At 35.0% G+C, this 27800-nt stretch overlaps 1 protein-coding gene across 1 annotated transcript in view; it reads left to right on the top strand.

Annotated features, from left to right (window-relative positions):
- Positions 1-262: 262 nt before the first annotated feature.
- Positions 263-27800, top strand: part of HECTD1 (HECT domain containing E3 ubiquitin protein ligase 1) — a 38684-nt gene continuing 11146 nt past the window's right edge. Inside the window, exons 1-25 of the mRNA XM_010072901.1 lie at positions 263-540; positions 799-1087; positions 1271-1347; positions 1440-1538; positions 1864-1978; positions 2594-2768; positions 4172-4310; positions 4512-4682; positions 5234-5456; positions 8636-8899; positions 9013-9089; positions 10520-10654; positions 10883-11029; positions 11403-11497; positions 11921-12026; positions 13030-13164; positions 13250-13389; positions 13868-14191; positions 14605-14771; positions 14952-15128; positions 17855-18691; positions 21750-21971; positions 23694-23827; positions 25728-25884; positions 26867-27089. Coding sequence (XP_010071203.1) covers positions 373-540; positions 799-1087; positions 1271-1347; positions 1440-1538; positions 1864-1978; positions 2594-2768; positions 4172-4310; positions 4512-4682; positions 5234-5456; positions 8636-8899; positions 9013-9089; positions 10520-10654; positions 10883-11029; positions 11403-11497; positions 11921-12026; positions 13030-13164; positions 13250-13389; positions 13868-14191; positions 14605-14771; positions 14952-15128; positions 17855-18691; positions 21750-21971; positions 23694-23827; positions 25728-25884; positions 26867-27089 — 4796 coding nt within the window. The 5' untranslated portion in view covers positions 263-372. The remainder of the gene's footprint in view (positions 541-798; positions 1088-1270; positions 1348-1439; positions 1539-1863; positions 1979-2593; positions 2769-4171; positions 4311-4511; positions 4683-5233; positions 5457-8635; positions 8900-9012; positions 9090-10519; positions 10655-10882; positions 11030-11402; positions 11498-11920; positions 12027-13029; positions 13165-13249; positions 13390-13867; positions 14192-14604; positions 14772-14951; positions 15129-17854; positions 18692-21749; positions 21972-23693; positions 23828-25727; positions 25885-26866; positions 27090-27800) is intronic.

A 27800-nucleotide genomic window follows, 5' to 3' on the forward strand; every position in this document is an offset into this window, starting at 1 on the left:
GTAGGTCATCAACAGAGAGAAAAGGAGGGGAAAAAACCCAACAGCCATACAGTCCTTCAGTGAGCAGTTTGGAGCACTGTTTGGTTCTGACTCCAAGCTTCTGGCTTAAAAAGCCTATCTCTTCTGTTCATGGACTTTGAAGGGAACCTGGTTAAATAACCTGCTTCTGTGTGTCCTGTATTCCTCCAAATATCCCCTTAGCATCTTCTCATCTTAAGTAGCAGATTTTTCATCTTTTTTCTTGCACTTCTTTCTTAGGTTTCAGATGGAGCTCTGAGATGCTTTGCTTCATTAGCTGACAGATTCACAAGGCGTGGAGTTGACCCAGCCCCATTAGCTAAGCATGGATTAACTGAGGAGTTGTTATCTCGCATGGCAGCTGCTGGTGGGACAGTATCAGGACCATCATCAGCTTGCAAACCTGGGCGGACTAGCACTGGAGCACCATCTACAGCTGCAGATTCTAAATTAAGTAATCAGGTGTCAACTATTGTAAGCCTGTTGTCAACCCTGTGTAGAGGCTCTCCAGTAGTAACACATGTAAGAAAACCTTTTACTCTGCAGCTTTTTGTTCTCATAGGGTTTTTCCCCTTCATGTACTTTAATATAGGCAAGATTTGTGTTGCTATTGTGTATATATCGGTACACAGATTTATAGATTTTATTTTTATATGTATATATATACATGAATACATATAAGTTAGTTATAAAGAGGGGAATAAAGGAAACATTTCATATGGAAATGAAACCCAATTCTGATAGTATTTTCTAAAGCCCTGTATATTTTTTATTGTTCAGACTTTTAATTATTTCCAGGATCTCCTAAGATCTGAACTTCCAGATTCTATAGAAAGTGCGTTGCAGGGTGATGAGAGATGTGTACTGGATACGATGCGGTTAGTAGATCTTCTTTTGGTGCTACTGTTCGAAGGGAGAAAAGCCCTGCCAAAATCCAGTGCTGGATCTACAGGCAGAATCCCAGGATTGCGAAGACTGGATAGTTCTGGGGAACGTTCTCATCGACAGCTGATAGATTGCATCCGCAGTAAGGATACTGATGCACTAATAGATGCTATTGACACAGGAGGTAAGCAAAAATACTCTGAAAAAGAGAATAAGTAAAGTATTTATTTATTTTTATAGTCTATGGTGTCATAACAAATGCTTAGGTAGTACCTGGAAATTCAGGTAAATTTATTTAAAGAACATTGATGAAGTTTGATCCATAATTCTGTGAGCTTTGATTATTTTATTTAATTGTATCTTTCAGCTTTTGAAGTAAATTTTATGGATGATGTAGGACAAACTCTTTTAAACTGGGCCTCCGCTTTTGGAACTCAGGAAATGGTAAATTAATTTTACAGAATCTTAAGAACTTAGGTTATTTGTGTAAAGAAAGAGATTAAAAAAAACCTAGTTTTCTTTTTCTTGTTTAACAGGTAGAATTTCTCTGTGAAAGAGGTGCTGATGTTAACAGAGGTCAGAGGTCATCCTCATTACATTATGCAGCATGTTTTGGAAGACCTCAGGTAGCAAAGGTATGATTTAAATTGACACTGTTAGAAAGCCTTACGTACTGACTTTTTGCCTTGTTCTCTACAACATGTCTTTGATACAATATGTTTAACATATGCACTGAAAAATATTTACATGTTCTTTATCAAAATGTAATTTTTTTTAATGATAGATTAGTAATATGAATAAAAGTAGTTTCATATTAGCTCTACAGATACAAAGACCACAAGAGTTCTAACTGCTTACCAGCATGAGAGAAGTGTAGGAAAGATGCATGAAAAAACATGTTTACTACTTTGGAAGAAGGAATCTTAATTTTTTTTCATATTTAAAAATATTTGTTCTCAGACTCTTTTACGACATGGCGCAAACCCTGATTTGAGAGATGAAGATGGGAAAACTCCTTTAGACAAAGCTCGTGAAAGGGGGCATAGCGAAGTAGTAGCTATTCTTCAGTCTCCAGGTGAGTGCAGTTTTTAATTCCATACCCTTGCTAGTAGAAATGTTAAGTAATTCAGTTTTAGAATTTTACTCTATTAAGATTAATTTTAAAAAATAGTGTTTTGTGACCAACCTTCCTTAACTTGCAAAGTACATATAAAAACCTTAATATTTTAGATGATCTTAAGGGATGGAGATTACTGAAGAAACTGAGGACGGGGCATGAGCAGTGCTTGTGATTGTGCTCTTCAGCTGTGGAATGGGGCTAGCCTGGGTTTTTTGCTGTGGGTTCAGAAGCTTGATAGCTTCTCTGGCGTCCTTTCTTTCTACATGGGAACTGCATTTCACCCGTTCTTTAAGCTTTTATAGCGCTGGAACCACAGGTGGTTATGTATTCATATTTAGTTCCCTTTAAGGACTTTGAGCTTATCCTGTGAGTGGTCTTTGGTGATACTTGTTATCAAACAGTTATCTTCAAGAATTCTTCTGCATGTGGATTTTATACTTTCAGGAATGCATGTTCCTATTCAGGTACTTAGATGCTGGTAAAGAAAACTCTTAGGTTTGTTTGAAGGGGTTTGTTGGTTGGTTGATTGTTTTTTGCCATTGAGCATATTGGGGCAAAACTATTTTCCAGGGGACTGGATGTGTCCTGTTAACAAAGGAGATGAGAAGAAAAAGAAAGATACAAACAAGGATGAGGAAGAATGTAATGAACCCAAAGGAGATCCAGAAATGGCACCCATATACTTGAAAAGATTATTGCCAGTGTTTGCACAAACATTTCAACAAACTATGTTGCCTTCAATAAGGTAATAGTCATGATAGACAATTTCCCTGCATGTTATGAATTTGTTAATGCACTCTGTTAAAAAAGCCAAGGTGGATTTTTTTCAGTAAAAATTATAACATCTAAAAGTTTTAAGTAATGAAAGTGACACTTAAGCATATTTCTGTTTGAATAGAAGTGATGGTTTGAAAAGTGTTACAAGTATTGTTTTTTTTTTTTCTGAGGAAGTCGTGTGTTGGAAAAAATATGGTTAGTTGGGAGAGAGAAGCATACTCTTGACTATAATAGCATCATGAAAGAATACTATGTTCAGATTGTATCTGTATAGACTATGTATATTGTGTATTTGGTTATGGCTGTGAGTAGCCACTCTAATGAAAGTACTAGTTTAGGAGAGGAAAACTAATGAAGTGGTATCAAGACACATTCATTGGAAAATCAGAAAGACTGGAAAAAGCTGTTTTAGAAGGCTTCTTAACAGCTTAAGTGTTAATCAACTGGAGAAGATGCCTCTTACAGAGAGAATTAAAAGAATGTAATCTAATTTAATACTTAAAAAGGAATACTGTGGGTGGCGTAATGCTTGTGATAAATTGTGTCTGACCAGAACCTCTCAGCCTTCTACACTGCAAATGTAACATTTACTTCATCTCTTATTTGTGTTCCCAGTGTTTATAGGTACTTTGAGGGCTGAAAATACAAGATAAACAGGGACTCTAGTGGATAGAGACTCTACATGAGATGATGATAGGAAGCTTAAACTAGGTCATTTTAAATTAAGGAAATAAGAAACTAAGTTAACAATCTGTGCATAATTAACTGTTGTTGTAGATTATGGAAAGAAGTAGTTAGCTCTCTACCTGATTCATAAAGAAAACTTTAAAATATAAATCATGTTTTTAAAAGTCAGTCAAATAAAAGTTCAGCTTTAACCATACAGAAGTGATTGGCTTCCGAATTAATTGTAATTCTCAATATGGAAAGCTGCATGATTCAATAATAATCTTAGATTTTAAAACTCTAGGGATCTTCCAAAACACAGGAAGTAGGTGACAGAAATGGAAGGCTGGATACCTGGGAGGAAGGTGAAGTGTGCAGAAGTGAATTGCCATCACTAAAGACAGAATGTAGAATAGGTTTACATATAGAAGGGTTGAGGAGAGAAAAAGATGTTTAGACTCATAGTGCTGGAGAATAAAAAAACATCAGTAGGTGAATTATTCTTAGAGACAATCTAGGACTTATTAGCAATAGCCAGTTTTGGTTCCAATAACCAGAACTGGAGCTCATTTACAAATTTTTTTTGTTCAGAAAGCATGCATAAATATACTGCAAAAGGAGTTTTATCGTGAACCTTTTTGTTGCTTTGATTACTGCTTGCTTTATCTTTTTATAAAAAATTTTTCCCTATGATCTCTTTTAAAGGAAAGCAAGTCTTGCCCTCATTAGAAAAATGATACATTTTTGTTCTGAGGCACTGCTGAAAGAAGTTTGTGACTCTGATGCTGGCCACAATCTTCCCACGATACTGGTTGAGATAACGGCTACAGTCCTTGATCAAGAGGTAGGAAGAAAGAATATGATGTCCTTTTATGAAACCAGTGCAAAAAAGGAGGTTATGCATATTGATTCTATCTCCTTATTAATAACTGACCCTTACATGTTTATAGCATCCATCTGTGACCCTGTGTGAAGTTCAGCATGTAGATATTTTTAAGTAGAGAGATTTGCTTGATTATTTCCTTTCCATCCCAATGTATTACAGGATGATGATGATGGCCATTTGCTAGCCTTGCAAATCATAAGGGATTTGGTGGATAAAGGTGGTGATCTTTTTCTAGACCAACTGGCTAGACTTGGTGTAATTAGTAAAGTGTCAACTTTGGCGGGGCCGTCATCTGATGATGAAAATGAAGAGGAGTCTAAACCTGAGAAAGTAAGTACAAAATTGATAGCTTCATTTGTTCCTGTAAAAGACTTCTAGTACAATTTTCACTGTTATGAAAATGTCCGGGCGAAGGTAGTTAGGTTATTAAATTAATGCTTCTTGTACACCACTTTTTAAAATTATTTTTGTTGGTGTTTTCTGTAATTTCATCTTCTGCTAGCATGTTATTATCTTGTGAGTTTTCTTATTCGTGCTTACTTGTGGTCAACTGACACTTGCTTTTGTCTAGTGTTTTGAAAATGACTGCTAAATGAAATCAATCCTTTCTGAACAGAGTGCATCTCTTTCAATGTACATGCCTCAAATAATTGCAGATGTTTTAAATGTTGTTATAGGATATATTAAAATGTAAAATAATTTTCTACATAATGAAAACATTAAGTGCATGTTGAAGTTATTTACCAGTTTCCAAGAGTCATATTACTGACCACTTAGGTGAAATGAATGGATAAGTTAAGCATTTCTAGTGTGGGTTTTGGCTTGTTTGGGGTTTTTTTGGGGGTCGTTAGGTTTTTGTTTTTGATACATTTTTATTACAGGAGGATGAACCACAGGAGGATGCTAAAGAACTGCAACAGGGTAAACCATATCACTGGAGAGACTGGTCAATCATTAGGGGAAGGGACTGCCTATATATCTGGAGTGATGCTGCAGCCCTGGAGCTATCTAATGGTAGTAATGGATGGTTCAGATTTATCTTGGATGGAAAACTGGCCACAATGTATTCCAGTGGCAGCCCTGAAGGAGGATCCGATAGTTCAGGTAGTTTCTTTACAATTCAAGTCCAAGTTAAGTTTTGAGACTGTTCTATTTGTTTATATGATTTGATTGGAGCTATTTTGTTTTGCAGGAATTGGCTTACTAAATAGTAAAGGATGTAAACAGGTGGAAGGTGGTCAGTTAATTGTGATGCTTTTTGTCAGATAGCATGTGACCATAACTTTACCTCCTTGGTGAACTGTGTTAAGTAAACATCTTGCCAGTAAAAGTGTATTAACTGCGGTTTGATTCTTCTCCATGCATACTTAATTTTTTCACCCCAGTCATTAAAAGCACTTTGTAGTGACCATCCCAGGAAAAGCAGGTTGAAATGGCGATTTGTTGTTTGCTTCTAGCTAGCAGAATGAAATTGCATGTGTTTGAAGACAAAGTAATGGAAAGTTTCTCATCACTATTGGGAAACCAATTACAGTGTCTTAATTGTTTGTTGGAGAGAGGATAAGGGAACAGACCTTATGCACTGGCAATGCACAGGTGGTTTTAATTTTCTGTACAGAATACACAACTTGTTCTGGATGCAGAAACAACCCTCCTGTATTTCGTTGCAGTTCATGCATTTATGAGCCAGCAGACATAAAATGCTTTGCAATATTATTACATTTTCAACAAGCCATTGAGTAAAATAACAGAACATATTATGATTCAGGATAGAAATTAAGTGCTAACGACTTTATCCATCAAGTTTGGGGCATGAAGACAAAATGTGATATAGTGTGTTTCTAGATTATAACACAGCTGGAAACCACTTCTAGAGTTTGGGATTTTTTGGTCAAAAAATGTATCCTTGCATTCTTTTTAACAAGACTAATACCTTAAAAGTTGAACAATTTCTGTTTTGAGATACTTGTTTATCATACAATACAATTTTAAGAAGATCTATGAGGTAAATTTCTTAAATCATCATAGCCCCTGGATGCCAATTCTGCTTTCTTCCTTCCAGATGGTGTGGCTGTGGGGATGAGACTTAACTATTTCTGTATGAGTGGAATGGGGATGGCTCAGATGAATTTGGAGTAAAGAGAATTTAAAACAAGAGAAGTCAGATTGAGAATTTAAAATGTCTCTTCCTATCAGTTTTTTTTTTAAAAGAGTGAATAAATCCCAAGTTTTCGAACAAGATACTTAGCCATGGATATTATGTAAGGGAAGGAGCTAAGCTAGGATTACATGAGGCTTCTTGCAACTTTTTGTCAAGTAAACATCTACTAAAAGTGCTGACATTGCAGTGTAATTTGCCAGAACTTTAACCGTTAGTTCTAAGCGTGTGCAGCAGCCTTTTTTACTTAAGAAATAAGAAACTTGTATTTGCTAACTAACATTACTACAGTACTGTGTAGACTTGGAATAGTATCTTTAAGTCCTGAACTATACTGTATGTTCTGCTGTCCCAAATCATTACTGATTAATTTCATTATATACTTTTTAGTAATTTAATGAATGGCAAGAATATAGAGGGTTGAGTAATGGAATTTAAGTGTGTATCCCATGATGAAAGTTGGGGAGGGAGAGGGAAGCACATGTACTATGAACATAGACATAGAAGGTCTGTTCTCACCCCTCTCCCCATTAGCTTAATACTTGTTTTGTTTGAATTTTTAGGAAAAAAAAAAAGTTCAATGCAAAAATTGAAATTTAATGGTAATTTTGAAGCTTTAAGTGAGTCTTGAAATTCTGTCTAAGGGAACCCAAAGTTATTCCCGACCGTGTATAATCATTGCACTTTCAGTGTGACATGCTATACAATAAATTTGTTAATATGTAATTATGGAAATTTGGAAAGGTTTCATTAACAGAATTTTAATTTTGCATATGAAATGTCAGAATTCTTTTTATGAAACTTCTCTCTGCTATGAATTTTAAGCAATAAAGAATGTTTTGCCTTAAGAGTGCATATTAATTTTTGCACAGTGATTGTTCATTTTTGTATTATACAATAAAAATGGAAAATTTTAAAAACCTAGAGCATAAAACATTGCAGCAAAAGGAAAACAGCAATTTTACAAGTGCATGGACTACAAAAGTTGTATTAAATCAGTATGCTGAAAGATGTTAACTTTGAAGTTGAGATGCGATCTTTACATTAATGAAGTTGTTGCTTTTTTTTAATGGAATTTTTGTTTTTTAAATATGAACTCATCACGTTTTCTGGAATTTTGCTAATTAATATTTCAAATGTAGTGTGCAGCCTTTTAGTTACTACAGTATCAAAATATAATTAAAACTGAGATGTTTGGAATAATTTCAGGCTAGATTAACTACATATCCTAAAAGTAGGATATGATCCTGTTTTTCATCTATTTAATATCTCCATGTAAATATCCACTTTTAATGAAGTCTCATGTGGTGCCATTAGGTTTTTTTTAATCTGATATTTTTCTTAGAGATGTAGAGGTCCTTAAAATTTTTGTAATTACTAAAAACGGAGTAGAAATATTTATATTATAACTTGAAATAGCATAATGTCACTGTATTAAGTAGTATAATTAGGGCTTTCTTACTTTCTTGAAGATGAATGTAGAGATTCTCAAAAAGGAGATTAATAGAATTAATTATAAATTAATTATAAAAAGTCTTTTGGGCTGCGTTTGTGACATTTAATCTCAGCAAATATCTGTTGTTTCAGCTCAGTGTGCTTTTAGCACCTGTTGATTGTCAGACTCTGTAAAGTTCTATGATCTTTTTTTTTGTTGTTTTTTGTATGGCCTCAACATATTTTCTCCAGTTTCTTTATGCTAAGAAGTTGATTGCTGTTTTCCTGTTGGAAGAGTAATTTAATTTCCTATTTCTAAAAACTCGCTTTTGAGAACAGTTCATGCTGGCCATAATGAGATAAATTATTTTCGCAAGACTGAAAGTTTATAATTGATTTCTTTGATCTTCCTGTTGTAATTGTAAAGATGAATTAATACATCTGTCAGCAGCACCATTCAGAAAGAGTTACATTGTCCACTTTGATGCGATCATGGAAAAAAATCACTGTTGAAGTACAGAAATATACTGGGAAGAAATCTAGAACACTTTAAGACCCTTAATTTCAAACTTAATTTTGCATTGAATGTGCTCAGTTGTTTTGCTCTTGCAAAAAAAAACATTGTTTAAGAGATATGATGGTGGAATCAAGTGTTGGAAGAAAAAAACCACGTTTGTTTCTTTTTAAATAGAAAGTAGGAGTGAGTTCCTTGAGAAGTTGCAAAGAGCTCGAAGCCAAGTAAAACCATCTACCATAAGCCAGCCAATTTTATCAGCACCAGGGCCAACTAAACTTACTGTGGGAAACTGGTCACTCACCTGTTTAAAAGAAGGAGAAATTGCAATTCACAATTCCGATGGTCAGCAAGCTACAATACTGAAAGAAGATCTGCCAGGCTTTGTGTTTGAATCTAACAGAGGAACAAAGCATTCGTTTACAGCTGAAACCTCTTTGGGTAAGTGTGTAGGTGTGTGTTATGTGCAAGTAGGAGCAAGTGTATATGAGGTAGTTTTTCTGTTTGTTTTTGTACCTGTGAGAAATTGCGACTTTGCTGAAAATATGTTTCAGGGTCAGAATTTGTGACTGGCTGGACAGGCAAAAGAGGAAGAAAGCTGAAATCTAAACTAGAGAAGACAAAGCAAAAGGTTGGTGAGCATCTGCGAATTTTATACTTAAAATTAATTGAGGTCTTTTTTTATTTTAGAACATGCTTATGGAGTTGTAGTAGTTTGTAGTTGTAGGAGTTTCCTCTTAGAGGATTAAAATCTTATCTGATTTCAACTAGACAGAGTTTTATACTAAGTTTCAAAGGGAAAACTTCACTTGGAACAAAGCACTTCTGCAGGTGTTTTTATCCAACAGTCTTAGTAGACACAGTGCTCTTGTAGAAGAGAATGAATTTTCTTTTAAAAATGTGAGGAAATCCAATCCTGCTGACCCGTATTTGTATAATTCTTCAGGTTTTTCTTTTTTATATGCAAAAAGAAAAGATGTTACGATCAGTACCACAGTTGTATCACAGTCATATGTTACTTCTGTTCACTGTGTTCAGATACTAATTTTAGACTGGATATTGTGACGGATAGGGGGATGGAAGTGAACAGTCAGTATTGTGGTAGTGAAGCAAAATGTGTAAAAGCCCTCATTTTAGACTTTTCTAAAATTATTTCTCTCCTTAAACTGAGGGGGAAAAAAAAGAAACAAAGAACTCAAGTATTAAGATTTTTACAAAAACACAAGATAACAGCACGTTCTGTGGCCAGCTGATGCCGAAGGCGCAAGCTAATCTTCAGTCTTGACCTCTCTTGCAGTTTCTAACAGTGCAGCTGATGATGTTCTGTACCAAAAATCTGCAGCATGTAAAAACACTTATATGAGGAAATGTGACAATAAATTGAAAATTAAAATACTGTTTGAATGAGGATAGGTGGAATGATAAAAGTAAGGCAGTGCTCTTTCATACCTGAGATTGCACTGTGTAGCTCCAGAGCTTGTGAAACATATTACTGTAGGACGTGATGATATTAGAAAGGAAAGATTTTTGGGGAAATTTCTTAGAAGCAAAATGTTGTTTAATGAGAACTTCATCAAGTCTGTATCTTGTGTGATCCATACTTTGTAGAAAAAGTAATTCTTAGTGTAAGGTCGCATCAAGACTTTTTGTGTGAACTGGTTTAAGGAATGTGAGTAGAGCATTCAGAAACCATATTAAAACCCCCTTCATCTTATCTCTAAAATGATTACCAAATCCACGATACAGTTCTAAAGAAACAGATTTGCAGATTGAGAGTCCTGTCTTTTCTCCTACCTTCGTGCTATATTTTAATATATGATGGTAAGCTTAGTTTCTGTAACTTTCAGTAAGGTTCTGTGTGTTTCCATTTATTTCTCCTGTACTTCTGTCCTTGTACAATCTTTGCGTTTCATGATACATGATAGGTATCGGTTCTTCCCTATTTGTTTGTGTCTGTCATGGACTTTTTTAAAAAGATTATCAAGTTTCTAGTATCTTGGAGAATAATAATAGTCTCATTACAGTAAGGTATGACTTCTGATTATCTAAATCCATTTGTAGGTACGCACTATGGCGAGAGATTTATATGATGATCATTTCAAAGCTGTTGAAAGCATGCCTCGAGGAGTAGTTGTAACACTGAGGAACATAGCAACGCAGTTGGAGTCTGCATGGGAACTTCATACAAACAGACAGGTAAAGTATACCTCTAATTTATAGTATATGTGACGTCAGTGGAAGTCGCATAATAACGTTCAGTTTAGTCTGTCATGATGTAAAAAAAGAGTCACAATGTGTCTGTCTGAAATGTGAGGGCTTTTTTTGACTTCGTAGTTATGTGCTTTACTGGGACATTATTTTTCAAATGAAGCAAGTGGAAAAACTGTTACCTTGTTTCACCATAATTGTCTTTTTATCTTCCAGTGTATTGAGGGAGAAAATACGTGGAGAGATTTAATGAAGACTGCTCTGGAAAACTTAATTGTACTGTTGAAGGATGAAAATACTATTTCTCCATATGAAATGTGCAGTAGTGGCTTAGTTCAGTCGTTGCTTACAGTTTTAAATAATGTGAGTTTATAGAACATAAGTCTCTGAAGAAAAACTTCCTAAAAAAAACAATGCAGGCATGTGCTTTAATTTAAAAAAAATAAATCTATAAATGTGGCTTTTACCTGTCCTGATGGAAATCAGGTAAACTAGCTCCAGTTAATGGTCTACTGTTTGAATATATGCTATCACTATAGATTGATCACTTTAGTTTGAATAAGCCGTTACAAATCTTTAAATCAACACTGGTCAGTTTTAATGACTGATACCATTTAGCTGTTCAGGTACAGATTTTAAATAGGGAATTCAGTGAGACTAAACAGATATTTTTGCCAGTATTATAGAATGAGTATGTTGCTGTGTATTAGAACTAATGTTTTTTTCTTCCTCTTAGAGTGTCGATTTAGATTTGAAACAAGACTGTAGCCAACTAGTAGAGAGAATAAATGTTTTCAAAACAGCATTCAGTGAAAATGAAGATGATGAAAGGTAAAAACAAAACTTAACCAAAAAACCTTTGCATCTGTGAAGCAGTGTGCTATGTTTAAAATAATATAAAGACAAAGGAACTGTTCTTTCCATTTCAGTTTGTCTTTCTCTGGAATAGAAAATTAGTCTTTAAAAGATAGCACCTGCTATTGAAGTAGCAATTGAAAATTTAACTTAATTACTTCTGTCTGTAAGAGGCAACTATACTGACTATACATCTATTGACAAACATAAAGGTGACTTGTTCATCACTGTGCAGATTATTTTTTTTTCTTATTGTACTTTAACCATGTGACTGGAACAGATGATATCAGTAGCAATAGCATGCTGAGATATTTGCTACAGCTGGATACTATTCTCTGAGATACTGTAGAATTTTTTTTCTCTTTGTTGTGTGATAACACTGTCACTTCACTGTCGCAGTCGTCCAGCAGTTGCATTAATTCGGAAATTGATAGCAGTGTTAGAATCTATTGAACGTCTACCTCTCCACTTGTATGATACACCAGGATCTACATATAATCTTCAGGTAAATGTACAGTAATAACAATATATCCCACTGAGTGATAGACGGTGGAATGTTATATGTGAATTTCAGGAAAAGTCACAGATATTAAGTCTGTATGAACCATATTCTTGTAGAAGTAGACAGAATTAGGTAAAGAACAATAAACTTCTTGGCATTTAATTCCACTAACACCTAACCTAAATGTTTGGGTGTTCTTCTACTCAGTCACTTTTACACTGGAAAGTTAAAGTAAATTCTGATTGAAGAGATAATGTGTGTGTTCGTTCTTTTATCTTCAAGTATTGTTTTCTTTATGTGGGAATATGCCCCCTGTTGGGTATCCTTACTACTTGAATGAGCATTTTGTTGAAGATGGTTATAAGACATGTTTATTTGTGATGACTAGGGATGGACTATAATGGTTAAGAGGGTCCCTTCTAGGGCTGTGTGTACATTTGGTAATACAAGACACCTGCACGATCAGCAGCTTCTTGTAAAGGAAAGCTGCAGTGTGGCTAAAAATATAGCTTACTTTTGTCCAGTTTGTGTGGAGTCTTAATTTTTTCTGTTTGAAAGAACACTTCAGGATTTTGTAAAATGACAGTGAATTGTGAATATTTCTGGTTTGATGTTAAATGATTAGAAAATAGTTGGGGAAAGTTTTAAAAACACTGCTGCTATTGACTATTTTGAAAAAGCATATAGTTATAGTTGTAGTTATTAGTCTACAAGATTTGAAAATAAAAGCTATGAAAACACATGAAAAATGAGAAAATATATGTTATATACTATATATTATATATTATTATATATATAAATAGCTTGAATGTATAATTGACTTATACAATGGCTGTCACATTAAAGAATTGTTTGGGTTAATTGAAAAAATGGAGTACTAGGGAATTACTTTTTAAAGCATAAAATTAGAATATAGTTTGCTTAAATTACACAAATACTTTTTCTTTTCTTAGAATTACAAAACCTGAACAGAAAGGCCGGTATTAACGTTTAGTTACTCTTTCAGATATTAACAAGGCGCTTGAGGTTTCGTTTGGAACGTGCCTCAGGGGAGACATCTTTAATAGATCGAACTGGTAGAATGCTTAAGATGGAGCCGTTGGCAACTGTTGAATCTCTAGAACAGTATCTCCTGAAAATGGTGAGTAACGTACTACACGCACAGTTCACGAGGAATGGTTGTATTCTGCGTCTCTAATACTTGATTTCTTTTCATTCATGTGTAGGTAGCAAAGCAATGGTACGACTTCGATAGGGCTTCATTTGTTTTTGTACGAAAACTACGTGAAGGCCAAACATTTGTGTTCAGGCATCAACATGATTTTGATGAAAATGGAATTATTTACTGGATTGGGACAAATGCAAAGTGAGTTTTTTGAAAGCTAAGTATTTTGAAGTTGGACACAATGTGATCCATGGGGCAGGGTGAAGAAAATTCAAAATTAAATGAAATATAATTTTTTTTAGGAGTGTGACGTATCTTTGCCTTTACTGCTAATAGAATTACATTTCTTTTTGCTCTACTTTAAATAATAGAAAAATATTACTCTCTGTGGTTGTGTTGAGAATCTGTTTGCATACTCACCTAAGAAATGAAGGGGTTTATTTGCCATGGTTTTGTTTTGGGTTTTTGGTTGTTTTGTTGGTTGGTTTGGGTTTTTTTAAACCACTGTAGTAATGTTTGGAACATCTCTAAAATTTTCTATATATCTAAAATTATGTTGATCTTTTTTGTTTATAATAAACTCAGCTGTATTATACAATTTACGGTAAATGTCAAATGTTAATGATACCTTTTTTTAATGTAAGTAATAGTTAAAAGTACATTTCTCTTTTTAATATAGAACTGCGTATGAGTGGGTAAATCCAGCAGCCTATGGGTTAGTAGTGGTTACATCCTCAGAAGGAAGAAATCTGCCTTATGGCCGTTTAGAAGACATCCTAAGCCGTGACAGTTCAGCTCTCAATTGTCATACTAATGATGATAAGAATGCTTGGTTTGCCATAGATCTTGGCCTTTGGGTTATACCATCAGCTTACACATTGCGCCATGCTCGAGGTTATGGACGATCTGCTCTCAGAAATTGGGTTTTCCAGGTATCTAAGGATGGACAGAACTGGACTACTTTGTATACTCATGTTGATGACTGTAGTCTCAATGAACCAGGGTATGTCAGTGTATTTTATCACTTCTTATAAAACTGAGCTCAGTTAAAAATGTACTTGGCTGTAGACTAATTTAACGTGTGCTGTAGGTGTAATAACATAATTATATAAAGAAATGGTCGGTGATCTAAATTATCAAGGATGGGCTGGAACACAAGTGATTTGTAAGGTCTCTATATGATTTGCATAATGGCATGTATGCTTTTCCATTTTTGTAAATTTTGCATTTTATATTTTTTTTAGAAAATAATAACACCAGTACTGATCCAGAGTTTGTCCCTAGTGTTAATAGGTTTTCTGTATCTTGTTTGCTTGGAAGTGTTCTGATTTACTAAGGTTTTTTGGTTTTTCTTTTTTTTTCTTTTTTTTTTTTTTTTTGTTCCCCACCCATGCCCCCTTTCTAATAAATTTAAAGATCTACAGCAACGTGGCCTTTAGATCCTCCAAAAGATGAGAAACAAGGTTGGAGACATATTAGAATAAAACAGATGGGAAAGAATGCCAGTGGGCAAACACACTACCTCTCCCTGTCTGGATTTGAACTTTATGGCACTGTGAATGGAGTATGTGAAGATCAGCTAGGTAAGAAAAAGAATGCATACATCCTATTTGTTCTCTTAAAATGTTAATGAACACACAATATAAAAAACAATGTGAAAAAGCAGCTTAACTTTTACAGTGGAACTTGCTGAGAAACAAGCTCAAAATTATTCCCCATTCAGTACTTCTAAGTCTTTTAATTTCAATTTACATTTCTTGTAGGAAAAGCTGCTAAAGAAGCTGAAGCAAATCTGCGAAGGCAGCGACGTCTGGTCCGTTCTCAGGTGTTGAAATATATGGTTCCAGGAGCTCGTGTAATCAGAGGAATTGATTGGAAATGGAGAGATCAGGATGGAAGCCCCCAAGGTGAAGGCACTGTTACAGGAGAATTGCATAACGGTGAGCACAAATGGCCTGAATTTGTAAATGTCTGTAGCATAATTTGTTCATGTGGAGTGGGTAGCATTAAATATTTCTTTTGTAGTGTCTTGAAGTTGACAAAATTTTAAATATTTTGGGGAGAAGGAACTCAAATAATACAACTGTCATGGTCCATTTGTGAAATTCCATTTTAATACATGAAAAAATTTCTTGCTGCAAATGAAACATTTATAGAGCTTTACTTAATTAAAATACGGAATTGTTATTTAGATGTCTGTTACAAAGAAGAAAACGTATGTGAAGGTAATTGATGCTAACTGATTAATTAAGCTTTGGGCCTGCAAAATCTATAATTACCTTCTTCATTTCTTTTAGCTTAGCATTTGCAATAACTTTCTTGACTTTTGTTGTATCCTGTACCTTTCCTACCTTGCTAGCTTCATTGGGATCAAGTTGTTTTTTTAATTAAAAGCATGAAAAGTAATTAACTTACGGAGCAAAAAAAAATCTGCAACAGCCAGGGACGTCAGTGCTCAGGAAGCTAAGATATTGCAGAAGAGGTGATGAGCTTGTCAGCTGAACATGCTTTCCACTTTTTTCCCCCCTCTTACCCTATTTTGTGGAATACAAGACTTGCCTTGTTTCTGAAGTGTCTTCAGCCACTCTTAGGCTCATTCTTAGACAGATTTTAAAATTTCTTCTAGTTTATTGAGTTGTCAGCTCTCAAAATGATGGAGAAGTTATGAAAGTACAATGTCTTACAATGTTCTGAAACTTTGAATCTCATTTAAGCCATTCAGTATAGCTTGTAGGGGATTCTTCCATCACCTGTACATTGTTCTTATCAGATGCAACAGTATCCATAGCTACATTCTCACTTTGAAGACTTTAGGTATTATTGGTGAGTAGTACTCTACTGAATCAGTGCTTTTGTTCTTATGTTCGAGTAAAACTTTCCCATTTAAGCATAGGTGAAATTGAGGTTCATTTTTCAAATGGTGATGCCAAACAATGTGAAATGTGTATCAACAGACTCTTATTCATGTCACAGTTGTCTTTCAAATAGAATTTTAAAAATAGTATCCCATTGACTTTTTTGTTGTTATTCACAAGTTTAGACAAATCTTGAGTTGTTTTAGGGCTGTAATGGTGGAGCAATAAGATTGCAGGTACATAATATGTATTAAAATTGTGTATATTTAAAACTATAATTATTATTTTAAGGAAAGGGACTATAGAAAACAAGAACAATTATTTAGTTATGCTTTACAAAACACCCTGTTCAGATATTTGTAAAGGGGGAAAATGATACTGTTTAACTACAGTGTGTAACTTTTTTTTTTATTTGATAAGGAAGGCAAATAAACTGTAGAAAGGAAAAATTTCAAACTTGCTTCACAGCTTTACCCTTCAAAAGTTTAGTGACGTGAAGCTACTCAGATATAACTCCTGAAGATGGAGTAAAATCATACAAGACTAATGGGATCTAAGCCTCATATGGAGATGAGATGTCTACTTATATCTGAAAACTTCATCCATTTTTAAATACTCTTCTTCCAGAGTGATATTTCTAAATAGAAAATTGCTTGTGAACTTCTGTTTTGGTTTAGAAGTGATGACTTTTGGATAGTTATAAGGTAAAAGTGCATCTGACAGTACTGAAAGTATTATTTCACTTCAAATTAGCTTTCTTCATTTTTATTAAAAAAAATATGTATGTACATCTGGATCTGATATCTTGTTTTGAATTTCTCTGTGAGGTTCCAGAAGATGACTGAGCTTTAGAGTTTTTTGTTTTCTTAAGGAAAATGTATATTAATTAAAATAGTGTCACCAGGTTTTGTTACAGTTAACATACAGTAAGAAATACTAGAAGGATTTTTTCTATGTGACTCTGTGGTACGTACTCGGCCAAGCAAAAATAAATTGTTTTGCCCCTATTCCTGTCCTAGTTAGCTAATTTTTCATGTTACACTCATTATTGTGGATTTATTACATTTAACTGAATACTAGTACTCTAAATAGTCACTTAATAAAGGAATTGAAGACTAGCATCTCTTTTCAGTGTTGTTTTGGTCCCAGTACTAAGTTTCATTCTATGATCCACATTCTTTTTGCAGCCCTTAAATCTTACTTGAAGTAGTCCTTGCCTGACTGCCATAAGGCTTTTCCTATGAATAAGAAATGTTTGAGTCTGTAAATTATTGAACTAAAAAGCTCAATATCAATAAATTAGTTCTTTCACTTTATGGGGCAAGAATAAGAAATCTCAAACTGATCAGTTGCATAAAGGGTCATCTGTCAGGTAACTATGCTTATCCACAAGCATCCAACAAAGAAAAACATTATAGAATATCTTTACAAGTATTGTAATTTCTTGACAGATGTTAATAAAGTTATGCTAATAAATTTTAGTATAAATTTCTATTATTAGAAAATCTAATAATAAAATTTTGAGAGATCTTAGTAGGTCAGGTTCCTTCCTGAAGGAAACTTTACTTTTGGCTGGATTCTAGAAGCCTGGAGGTAGAGGCTGATCATGCTTGTTGCCTCAATGTTAGCAACATTTTAAAATACCAAATCATTTAAATTTAAACACTTCCTTTTTCACTGGCATTAAGGGTTATTTAGTGATTTTATTAATTCAGTCATGCAGCCCATGCTGATCCCATGTTGTGGAGCTACTGTCTGACACGCTCCTGTCTGCTTTCTGCTGGATCTCACAAACTCCTGTCCCTTTCCAGGCTGGATTGATGTCACCTGGGATGCTGGTGGCTCTAACTCTTACCGTATGGGCGCAGAAGGAAAGTTTGACCTCAAGCTTGCACCAGGGTACGACCCTGATTCAGCGGCATCACCCAAACCTGTTTCATCCACTGTTTCAGGCACAACGCAGTCATGGAGCAGCTTGGTGAAAAACAACTGTCCAGACAAGACGACTGCTGCTGCAGGCTCCTCAAGTAGAAAAGGAAGCAGCAGTTCTGTGTGTAGCGTGGCCAGTAGCAGCGACATCAGCTTGGGTTCGACTAAAATGGAGCGGAGATCAGAAAGTGTAATGGAGCAAAATATAGTTTCAGGCACTGACGTCCATGAACCAATTGTTGTTCTGTCTTCCGCTGATAGCGTGCCTCAGGCTGACGTAGGGTCATCTTCCAGTGCAAGCACCAGCACCTTAACAGCGGACATGGGAAATGAAAATGCAGAGAGGAAGTTAGGTCCTGATAACTCGATACGTGCTCCTGGGGAGTCCAGTGCAATATCCATGGGAATTGTTAGCGTAAGCTCTCCTGACGTGAGTTCAGTCTCCGAACTGACCAATAAAGAAGCAGCTTCCCAACGACCTCTAAGCTCCTCAGCAAGTAACAGACTCTCAGTCAGTTCTTTGTTGGCTGCTGGGGCACCAATGAGCTCCAGCGCGAGTGTTCCTAACTTATCGTCTCGAGAAACTTCCAGCCTGGAGTCCTTTGTGCGAAGAGTTGCAAACATAGCACGTACCAATGCCACAAACAACATGAATTTAAGCCGAAGTAGCAGTGATAACAATACTAATACTTTGGGAAGAAATGTCATGAGTACTGCAAGTAAGTAAGCTATGTTTATTTTCGGTTGAAGCTTTTGTTGTTTCTTTGGCTTTCATTAGACTTGAAGAAGTTTGGATTGTGTTGGCCTGACAGAGAAATGGACTTAGGTACACACAAGGTCAAGGCTGCTCTGTAGAACTCCTGAAGAGCTCACAGAGTTGATGTCAGCTGCAAAGTGTTGCATTGCCCTATGCTGTCGGATTACACTGTGGTACCCATCAAATAGAAAATAATTTTATGTCTATTACATGTTTAGGAAGAGAGAGAGTATGGTTTAGATCAAGAGGTTGGAAGACTAGCAATAATAACTAATGTAGGATACTCTCTGATCTGTGTAGATTTTGCATACCTTGTATCTGCCTATTTCTGTTATTTTTTTCACTTTTCCTCGGGAAAGGCAGTTTGTGCATATTGTGAAGTGTCTGAGCTTAGGAACTAAGGAAACAGTAGAAAGAAAAAAGTAAACTGCAGTATAATGAAATTTTAGTAGATTCGTACATTCTATCAGGCTGAATACCTTAATGTATTCCAATACTGTGTATGTTTTCTAGAGATGGTATGGTCATTAAGGCTTAGATTTGTCAAACTGTTCCTGTGAGTTCACTCTTTTGAATTTTCAGCATTCTCCTGTCAGAGTTGTTACTCAACCAGCCTTCTTAGGTATTTTATTCAGTGATGGTGATCATATTTTAACTGGAGAGCTGCATTTCATGAGGTAGGCAAGTTAGAAAAAGTAAAATTACCCCAGCCAGAAAGAAGCACTCAATTTCTTGTTATGCTTTCATGGTTTTCTAGGACTTCTCTGCTTCCTTACTTAAAAATGTGGTATTTGCTTTTAATATTTCTAATTTTTTTAATAGTGTCTTCTTTTTTTGTTGGGGAGGTTTTTTGTGTGTTCTTACATTCATATTGTGATAGTGGGGGGAGGGGGGAGTGAGAACATTTGCAGCCTGCATTAAAAGTGTAAATAAAATACTCAGGGGAAGATTTCCAGTAATTGATCTCCTTTTAGGCAGATAGTGCCTCTAGTTCTGAAATAGTTTAGTGCTGAGGGGAGAGAGAACACCTTTGAAAAACACAGTAGGATATTTCAACAACCTGTGTAACAGATTTAATGAATGCTTGATATCATACAGTGTTAAAGTTGGAAATAAGAATGTGGCAAATTTAAAAATTGGAATTGATATTAAAATATATTAATGCTTTAAAATTATCCCTCAGTTAGGAATTATTATGTTTATAACATTTTATACAAATAGAAACTTTAAATGGGCATGGGTGCCCCAAAAAGAGGTCAGAGACTAAATTTGTGTAGTCTCACAAAAGTTCTATTAGACCATTGTAAAAAGCTTGGGGTTTTTTTTGTTTGTTATTTTCCTTTGGCCTGTCTGGGTTTAAAACCAACAAACTGACCAAAAAAAACCCACAAACAAAAAACACAAACCCAAAAAGCCAGCTCTAAAATAATGATTAGTGATTAGCAAGTCTTTCTGGACTTGCTGTAGTGGTTGCATTTAAAAACATCAATATTTGCTAGGAGTTAAGTGGTGTCTAGGGTAGCCAGTTTCGATTTGTTATTGACTTCAGAGCAAATCGAATACTGACACTTAATGGCTTTTCCTGTTTATTATAACAGCAAAGAGTTTACTGTAATTAATTAGAAGTGAGTGGAAGATATGAATACTGAACAACTTATTTTCAAGTTCTTAAACAAAAGAAAAACCCTTTGTTTTGAAGATTTCTATGCTGTCATAGAGATGAGCATAGGCTTATTAACAACACTAAGTTAAAATTTCACTCTCTCCCTCCTCACTCCTAGAAATAATTTCAAGCACTGTACCTGTTTGGGTCACCTTTGCTGGTATTTTGTTTGCGTTTTTATATTTTTATTTACCAACTGTTACTTATGTTCCGAAGGAGAAAAAAAAGTAGTATCCGACAAACAACAAAAATAGAAACACTAACACTTATTTTTCTCAAAAAGCTACCAAATGCACCTAGGGGAAGAACCTTTGTTATATTATATCTTTCTTCAAGGTAGTAACCTTTGCAAACCTTCATAATAATAGTCTGAAATTCAAAATTTACTCCTTTTTTTTTTTTGTTAAGAAAGCAGTGCCTTGGTTTACGTAAGCTGCAAGAATGAAAATGTTTACTTGTAAGCTGCAACACTTTCATTTGATAAATTTTAGAAAAGGTAGATTGAAAAACATAAAGTGACCCCTCAAATAAGCATGTGAGAAACTATTTTGAACATTGGTATGTAAATGTGCAGTTGCATAACTTATACTCAGTTATGTACACTACCTGGAATTCTTTCTATTGAGTTTACAGTGAATTCAGTCTGTTTCAGTTGTTAAATAAATGCATTTACTGTGTTTTATTTGAATGTGCAGTAGAGTAACTTCTTAGTTGTTGCTTGCTTATTTTGAAAATTAATTATATAACTCATCCAACATATAAGTAAGGTGTTAAGTCACATGTTTTGCAGTACTGCCAACTCGGGCTTATTGCCCGTCATGAACATAAGTCCTAATAGTTACATGAAAGACAAAAGTCAGAGCTGCTTTAAGAAGTTTAGAAAAATGCACAAAAATCACCAGTTTTTTCACTTTTGTCTTATGTTCTGTTCTCAATTCATTTATATATAGTTAAACTGGTTTCCCTGTATAATCTTAATTATATTGCCATTTAGAGGTTAAATTACATTTTAGGCTTAAAGACAGAGACAGTATTGGAGTAACAGAAATACTTTTCATGTGTCAAAATTTAAATGAAGTAATTTCAAATTTACTGTGGGATTTGGGGATTTATTGAATAAAATTATTTGTTTTAATTGTATGCAAGGGAATATGCTCAGAAGTGAGTATCTGCATTGTAGGGTGCACTTGTGCACTGGGAAACCTTTCCCCTTTAGTCTGTTATTCTTATTGTAAAATAACATATCCGATAATTTTTCAACCTCAAATATATTTTTCAACACAGGAGTCATGCATGTAAATTGTACTCTTCAAGTCATCAAATCATTTATTTTATCTTACCATATCTTTATCTATAGCTTCTCCTCTTATGGGTGCCCAAAGTTTTCCTAATCTGACTACAACTGGTACCACATCAACAGTGACCATGTCTACATCCAGTGTTACTAGCAGCAGCAATGTAGCTACAGCAACTACAGTTTTATCTGTTGGTCAGTCGCTTAGTAATACTCTAACTACTAGCCTAACATCAACATCTAGTGAGAGCGATACAGGTCAGGAGGCAGAATATTCTTTATATGGTAAGTTTCATTTTTAAATGAACATAAGCAGACTTCCCATGAATGATTTTTTCTTTTTTCCCATTGTTATGATATTCTTATGTACTAGTTTATTTACTGAAAAGTATTTGAAAATTGAGCTGTTCATATGTTACTAGTTCTGTGAGGCAGTAAATAATGTTAACATACTAGTATTTCCGATGTTTTCAGGTCTTTATTTTCAGCAGTTTCTATCCCATGTTGTTATTATTTATAGTATAGTTTAGGCACTTAGTCTTCTCCTTAATGAAATAAGTTTAGTATCCGGTTTGCATATGAACCTCTAATTAAAATCAAAATGTTATTTCTCATTGTGTTGTATAGGCATGCTACGTGCTCAGTCTGAGGTACCTTGTGTTACTCGGTGATTGAAAAGCATCTACCATTAGTCACATTATATACTTAAAATAGTGTATGAAGTTCTAGGTATCTCAATACCAGAATAGTAATTGCAAAAAAATTGAAAGAACACAGAAATGAAGATGACATGGAAAATGGAATTGTATTATTTGAGGAATAAAATCCAGAGTTACATGGGCACTATATGCTAGAAACAGGCATTAGGACAGAACTTATTTAGGGGATGTGGATACTATGAAAGAAGATTTAGATAACTAGATTGATAATATCTAGGAATCAAGGTGATAAAATTAAGTAAAGAAAAACCTGGGCTAGATATGGGAAAATACTTCCTGATGTCAAGTTTCTTGGACTGTGAGATGTTCTTGAAAGAAAAGATACTTGATCTGTTTAAAATTTGATTGGATTAAGATTGTGTTCTATTTTATTGCCCATTGAAATTGCTTGAAAAATAACTGTTAATTTCAATGGATGTTGGAATGAGCTGCTTGGAGGTGGTTGATTAAGATACCTGCATATGCCATCTCCCTTGATTCTTTTAATTAAGTCTCATTTGATATTTTGATTGAGTGACAAGTCTTAAAATGTATCATAAACTACTGGGCAAATAGAGTTACGTTAAAGTTTCTGTTGGGGTGTTGGCAACAATTCAAAGGATGTTTGGGTGGTATAGATGTTATGTGTGTATAGAAAAATGTAAACGTCCAAAGGTTCATCCCAGTCCACCTTGGATTGCTGTGAACTTCTTTTCTGGTTTTTGGGGGGTTAGTTTTTAAGCCTTAGTACTAGCTGGGTGAAATTGAACTTTGTATTTGTCTTCAGCTTCTTGTTACAGAAAATAATTAGCAATTGAATCTTTAAAAATATCACTCTTAAATGTTTATTTTAAATGTCATTTACATTGTAATTTTAGGTCTAAGCCACACATTGGAAATTACATCACTAACCTGTTTTTAAAATTAATTAGACATAGAATCAGACAGTATACATTTGTGTACCATTTTTTGGTGATCTTTTGTAATTTCAAATAAGTGTAATTATAAAATGTTTGATATAAGCAAATAAGAAGCTCATCACTCTTGCTGATCATTCCTAATTATACAAATGTTACGTGCTGCTTGTGTTAGTTATGCTATTGATTAGACCTCGACTTTTTTTCATGTGTATGCTTTTATCGCAGCTTTTAATTTTATTATGCCATAAGCAATGTTTTAGTTTTCTCTTTTTCTTGTTTCAGTGAGATTTGTTTTTCACTCTTCTCAATGCTTCTTTAATTGTAAAAATTTTGCTTTAGAAGTTGTTCTTGGCTTTTGTTCTGTATGTAAATATATGTATGTATTATAGATTTTCTTGATAGCTGCCGAGCTAGTACTCTGTTGGCAGAGTTAGATGATGATGAGGATCTACCTGAACCAGATGAAGAAGATGATGAAAATGAAGATGATAACCAGGAAGATCAAGAATATGAGGAAGTTATGGTACAGTATAGCATAGATGATATCTTAATTGACTAACAGATGTATTAAAAATCCACAGATTTTTTTAGGCAATATGGAGTCCTGGCTATAATCTGCATTAATTTAAAAAAATGTGTTTAGATTTCGGACTATTAGTTTGGAGTACCTGTCCATTAAGACTCCAAATGAAATGCTAAAGTTAAAATCATGTTATACTTTTTGGGGGCTGCAAACTGAATACAAAGACAGTTCATTGTCCCTTTTCCCCATTCTTGCGTATATTTTTAGTATTAAGAAAGCTGTTTTCGCATGCATTCAAATGGGTGTGATAAAATTGCAAGGCCTCACTAGACAGGACAGCTAACAGGACAGTCCCCTTTCCGTACAAATTTAATTGTACTGTCTTCAACATTTACTCCAGAGAAAAATGTTTTCGAATACCAGCACACCCTGGGACCTTTTAGGTCAGGATTAACACTTTAAACAGCCTGGGAGCAAATTGACAGGCAGTAGAAATGGTGTTCACTGGCTGATTTAAATGGTATAATTTTGTGATTAAGCTGGTGAATTTTGTAATGATATGGTTCTGGCCTGTGTGAAGCTAACTGTCATAATTAAGTATGCCAGAGGAAATGTCTGTTATAAAAAAAGGGGGGGTTGGAGGGGAGTGGCAAGACAAAACCCAGCAGTTTAGTCTGCAGGAGTCTTGCCTACATTATTATGAGTTCTGGCTTTTCATTTTCATTCTTTAATTCTTCGAATAGAGCTTGGTTTTCTATCACCACTGAAGTGATCAGAACGGTTATTGTAGGATGTAAGAGGACAAATGTAAGACTTAACTAGTGAAAATTTAATGTTTATTACGTAAATGTTGTTTTATGGAAGTATAGAAACTTCCTTTTGTAATTAATAAGCAAACTTTTAGTCATTTGAACCAAAATATTTAGCATTGGAACCTACTGTGATTATGCTTTTAATAGAAACTCAAGTACATTAGTAAATATTTTATTTCACCTCTGCACAAAGCTATGAAGTTAGGAATAGCCAGTCCTGCTTAAGTGGATCTATAGTGCAAACCATAACCTTAGTTTGTAGTTGTTTGATCACTTTTCAGAAATTATGGAGTTACTACTATTGTTCATGGGAAGAAGCAGAAATAGGTAAATTACTCTTTGCTTAAGATTACAAAACAAGAATCAGATCTGGAAAAGAAAATTTTCCTTTCTTGGGTTCCAGTCCTGTTCCCTCTGATACACTGTGTAATTCTTCTTAATGAGGAGTTGAATAAATTAAAAGCTGCTTGTAGAAAAGTCATAAGCAATTAATACTTGTGAATGCTTATTGAAAATTAGATTTCTCCCCACCGTAATAGTTCCGGTATTTTAGTATTTGATTTAGTCTCTGGTTAAAATGTGTATTCATTTTATATGAATATATGTATACACTTTAAAAAAAAGACTTCTTGTTTCCTGAGAAGTGAATGTGTTTATTTTAACACTATTGATTTATTTGAATCTTTGATATTCCAAAGTTTGTGGAATACACAAAACATCTGCACCAAGTTTGCTTGTCTACAATACTCTGTATTTCCCTATGTTCTGGTGCTTCATGGAAAGTTTAATTCTTTCCAGAAACTGTAAATACACCTGTTGTAAGGTTAGCCCATTTATGTTTTCTTTATGTCTGTGGTTTTGATAATAATCTTGATTCCTACTTGACCAGTTAAATGGAACTAATACTGTTATGTGTCAGCTTTGATATCTTTTGTGTCAATTTTAGTGACTGCTGACTACAGAATACAGTGACTGCTGTGTTCTGTAACTAACTTTTCAGGTTTTGTTCAAATGATTCTTTATAGCAGAATCTAAAAAACAACTACATTTTTTGTTTGTTTGTTTGGTTGGTTTTGGGTTTTTGTTAGGAGGAAGAGGAGTATGAAACTAAAGGAGGCCGTAGAAGAACATGGGATGATGATTACGTATTGAAACGGCAGTTTTCTGCTCTGGTTCCTGCTTTTGACCCAAGACCTGGTCGTACTAATGTTCAACAGACAACTGACCTAGAAATCCCTCCACCAGGTGTGTCAATAAGACGTTTGTAATACTTGATCTGGCTTTAGGATGGAGACTCATTGTTAAGGATCCATTGGGCTCTGGGGAACCTATCATCATTAACCTGTGCAACATGCTTTTGTGGCTGTGTGGCTTTTCTCTGTTGGAATGAGAGTTTCATCTCTCTCTGCGGGTCCAGGCGCTGTTGAGGGAAAAGTGAATTAAGTGCTGTGTAAAATAAGCATCCTCATGAATTTAACCTGGATTAGTGATAAATCTCTTGCTGTGATGTCTGGTTCCACCTGCAGCAAATAATCTGTGTATTGAGCTACCCAGAATAGCTTTGATTGCAGAGGGCTTGTTGAAACAGTCCAAAGCAGAGGCAAGAGGAAAGCTAGTACAGTATTTGAGCAGTCTGTACCTCTAGCAGCATAGTGCCCGATCGTCCTCTTTAGTTCACTCTTGTTTAGCAGTGTGGGTGTAGTCAGTGTTCATTACAGAAAGGAATATGTAGGTGTAGCTTATGTGGAAGCAAGCCGCTGTTGATTTTGATTAACTGAAAGGAGCCATTACAACAGGAAGATACTGTGTATGAAAAAAAAGAATGTACGTGCTGTGAAAATATTAAAGGGGGTGTTACCAAGATGTAAGAATCAATAGAGATTTTAGATATTCCTCTTGGTGTTACTCACATGAAGAAGTGCTGCAGTTATAGCCCTTACATATAGTTCATAGAACTCAGTATCATCTGGCTTCAAGGCCAGGCTGGGTGAGGCTTTGAGTAACCTGGTCTAGTGGGAGGTGTCCCTGCCCATAGCAGGGGGGTTGGAACTAGATGATCTCTGAGGTGCTTTCCAGCCCTAACCATTCTATGATTCTATGGTGTCTTTGGCGTGTGTGCAGGAAGTCTTCGCACTTCTTATTGAGAAACTTTATTAATGTTTAAGCCAACTTGTCATGCATTATATATTTAATATTAATGGCTTCTCAAATTGTTTTTCACATGCAGGTACACCTCATTCAGAACTCTTGGAAGAGGTTGAGTGCATGCCTTCACCACGTTTAGCACTTACCTTGAAAGTTTCGGGTCTTGGAACAACTCGAGAAGTAGAACTGCCCCTAACAAACTTTCGATCTACTATCTTTTACTATGTACAGAAATTGTTACAGCTTTCCTGTAATGGCAATGTGAAATCTGACAAACTTAGACGTATTTGGGAGCCAACATACACGTAAGCTCACAAATTGTTACTCCTTGTAGAAAACGCTGACCGATTAGGAAATGGGTGTGAAACAATGTTAATTTTTTCTTCTTCCTCTGTAGGAAGCAATGCTATAGTTGTTTTTTCTTGCATGTATGTCAAGATGTTCTTATTGGTTTTTAAAGCTAGTACAAAAGAAAAAAGTTATAACCTGTAATGCTCCACTATGACCTGTTAATGTTTGAAAAGTCAAGCAATTGACCAAGAGAGCAGAATTTAGTCTGTTTAGGGATCTGCTTGGAAGAATCCCATGGGGATATAGTCCTAGAGAGAAGAGAGCTCTGGGAGCGATGATTGATTTTTCAAGGATTACTTCCTCCAGACTGAAGAACAATCCATCCCAGTGTGTGGGAAGTCAGGCAGAGGCAGTAGGAGGCCTGCATGGATGAACAAGAAACTCCCAACAGATCTCGAAATATAAAAAAAGAAGAATGCAGGTGCTGGAAGAAGGGTCAAGTGAATCAGGAGGAATATAGAGACATTGTCCCAGCTTGAACGTATGGGGTTAGGAAAGCCAAAGCCCATTTGGAGTTGATTCTGGTGAGGAATGTGAAGGGCAAAAGGTTAGGGAACACTTAAACAGGACATATGAGTCCATGGGACACAATAGGATGCACCTACAGGAGCTCTCCACTATGATTGTCTTTGAAAGGTCATAGTGACTGGGAGATATTTCTGAGG

The sequence above is a fragment of the Pterocles gutturalis genome, unplaced genomic scaffold (genome assembly GCF_000699245.1).
Source record: "Pterocles gutturalis isolate BGI_N339 unplaced genomic scaffold, ASM69924v1 scaffold40952, whole genome shotgun sequence".
Lineage (NCBI taxonomy): Eukaryota > Metazoa > Chordata > Aves > Pterocliformes > Pteroclidae > Pterocles > Pterocles gutturalis.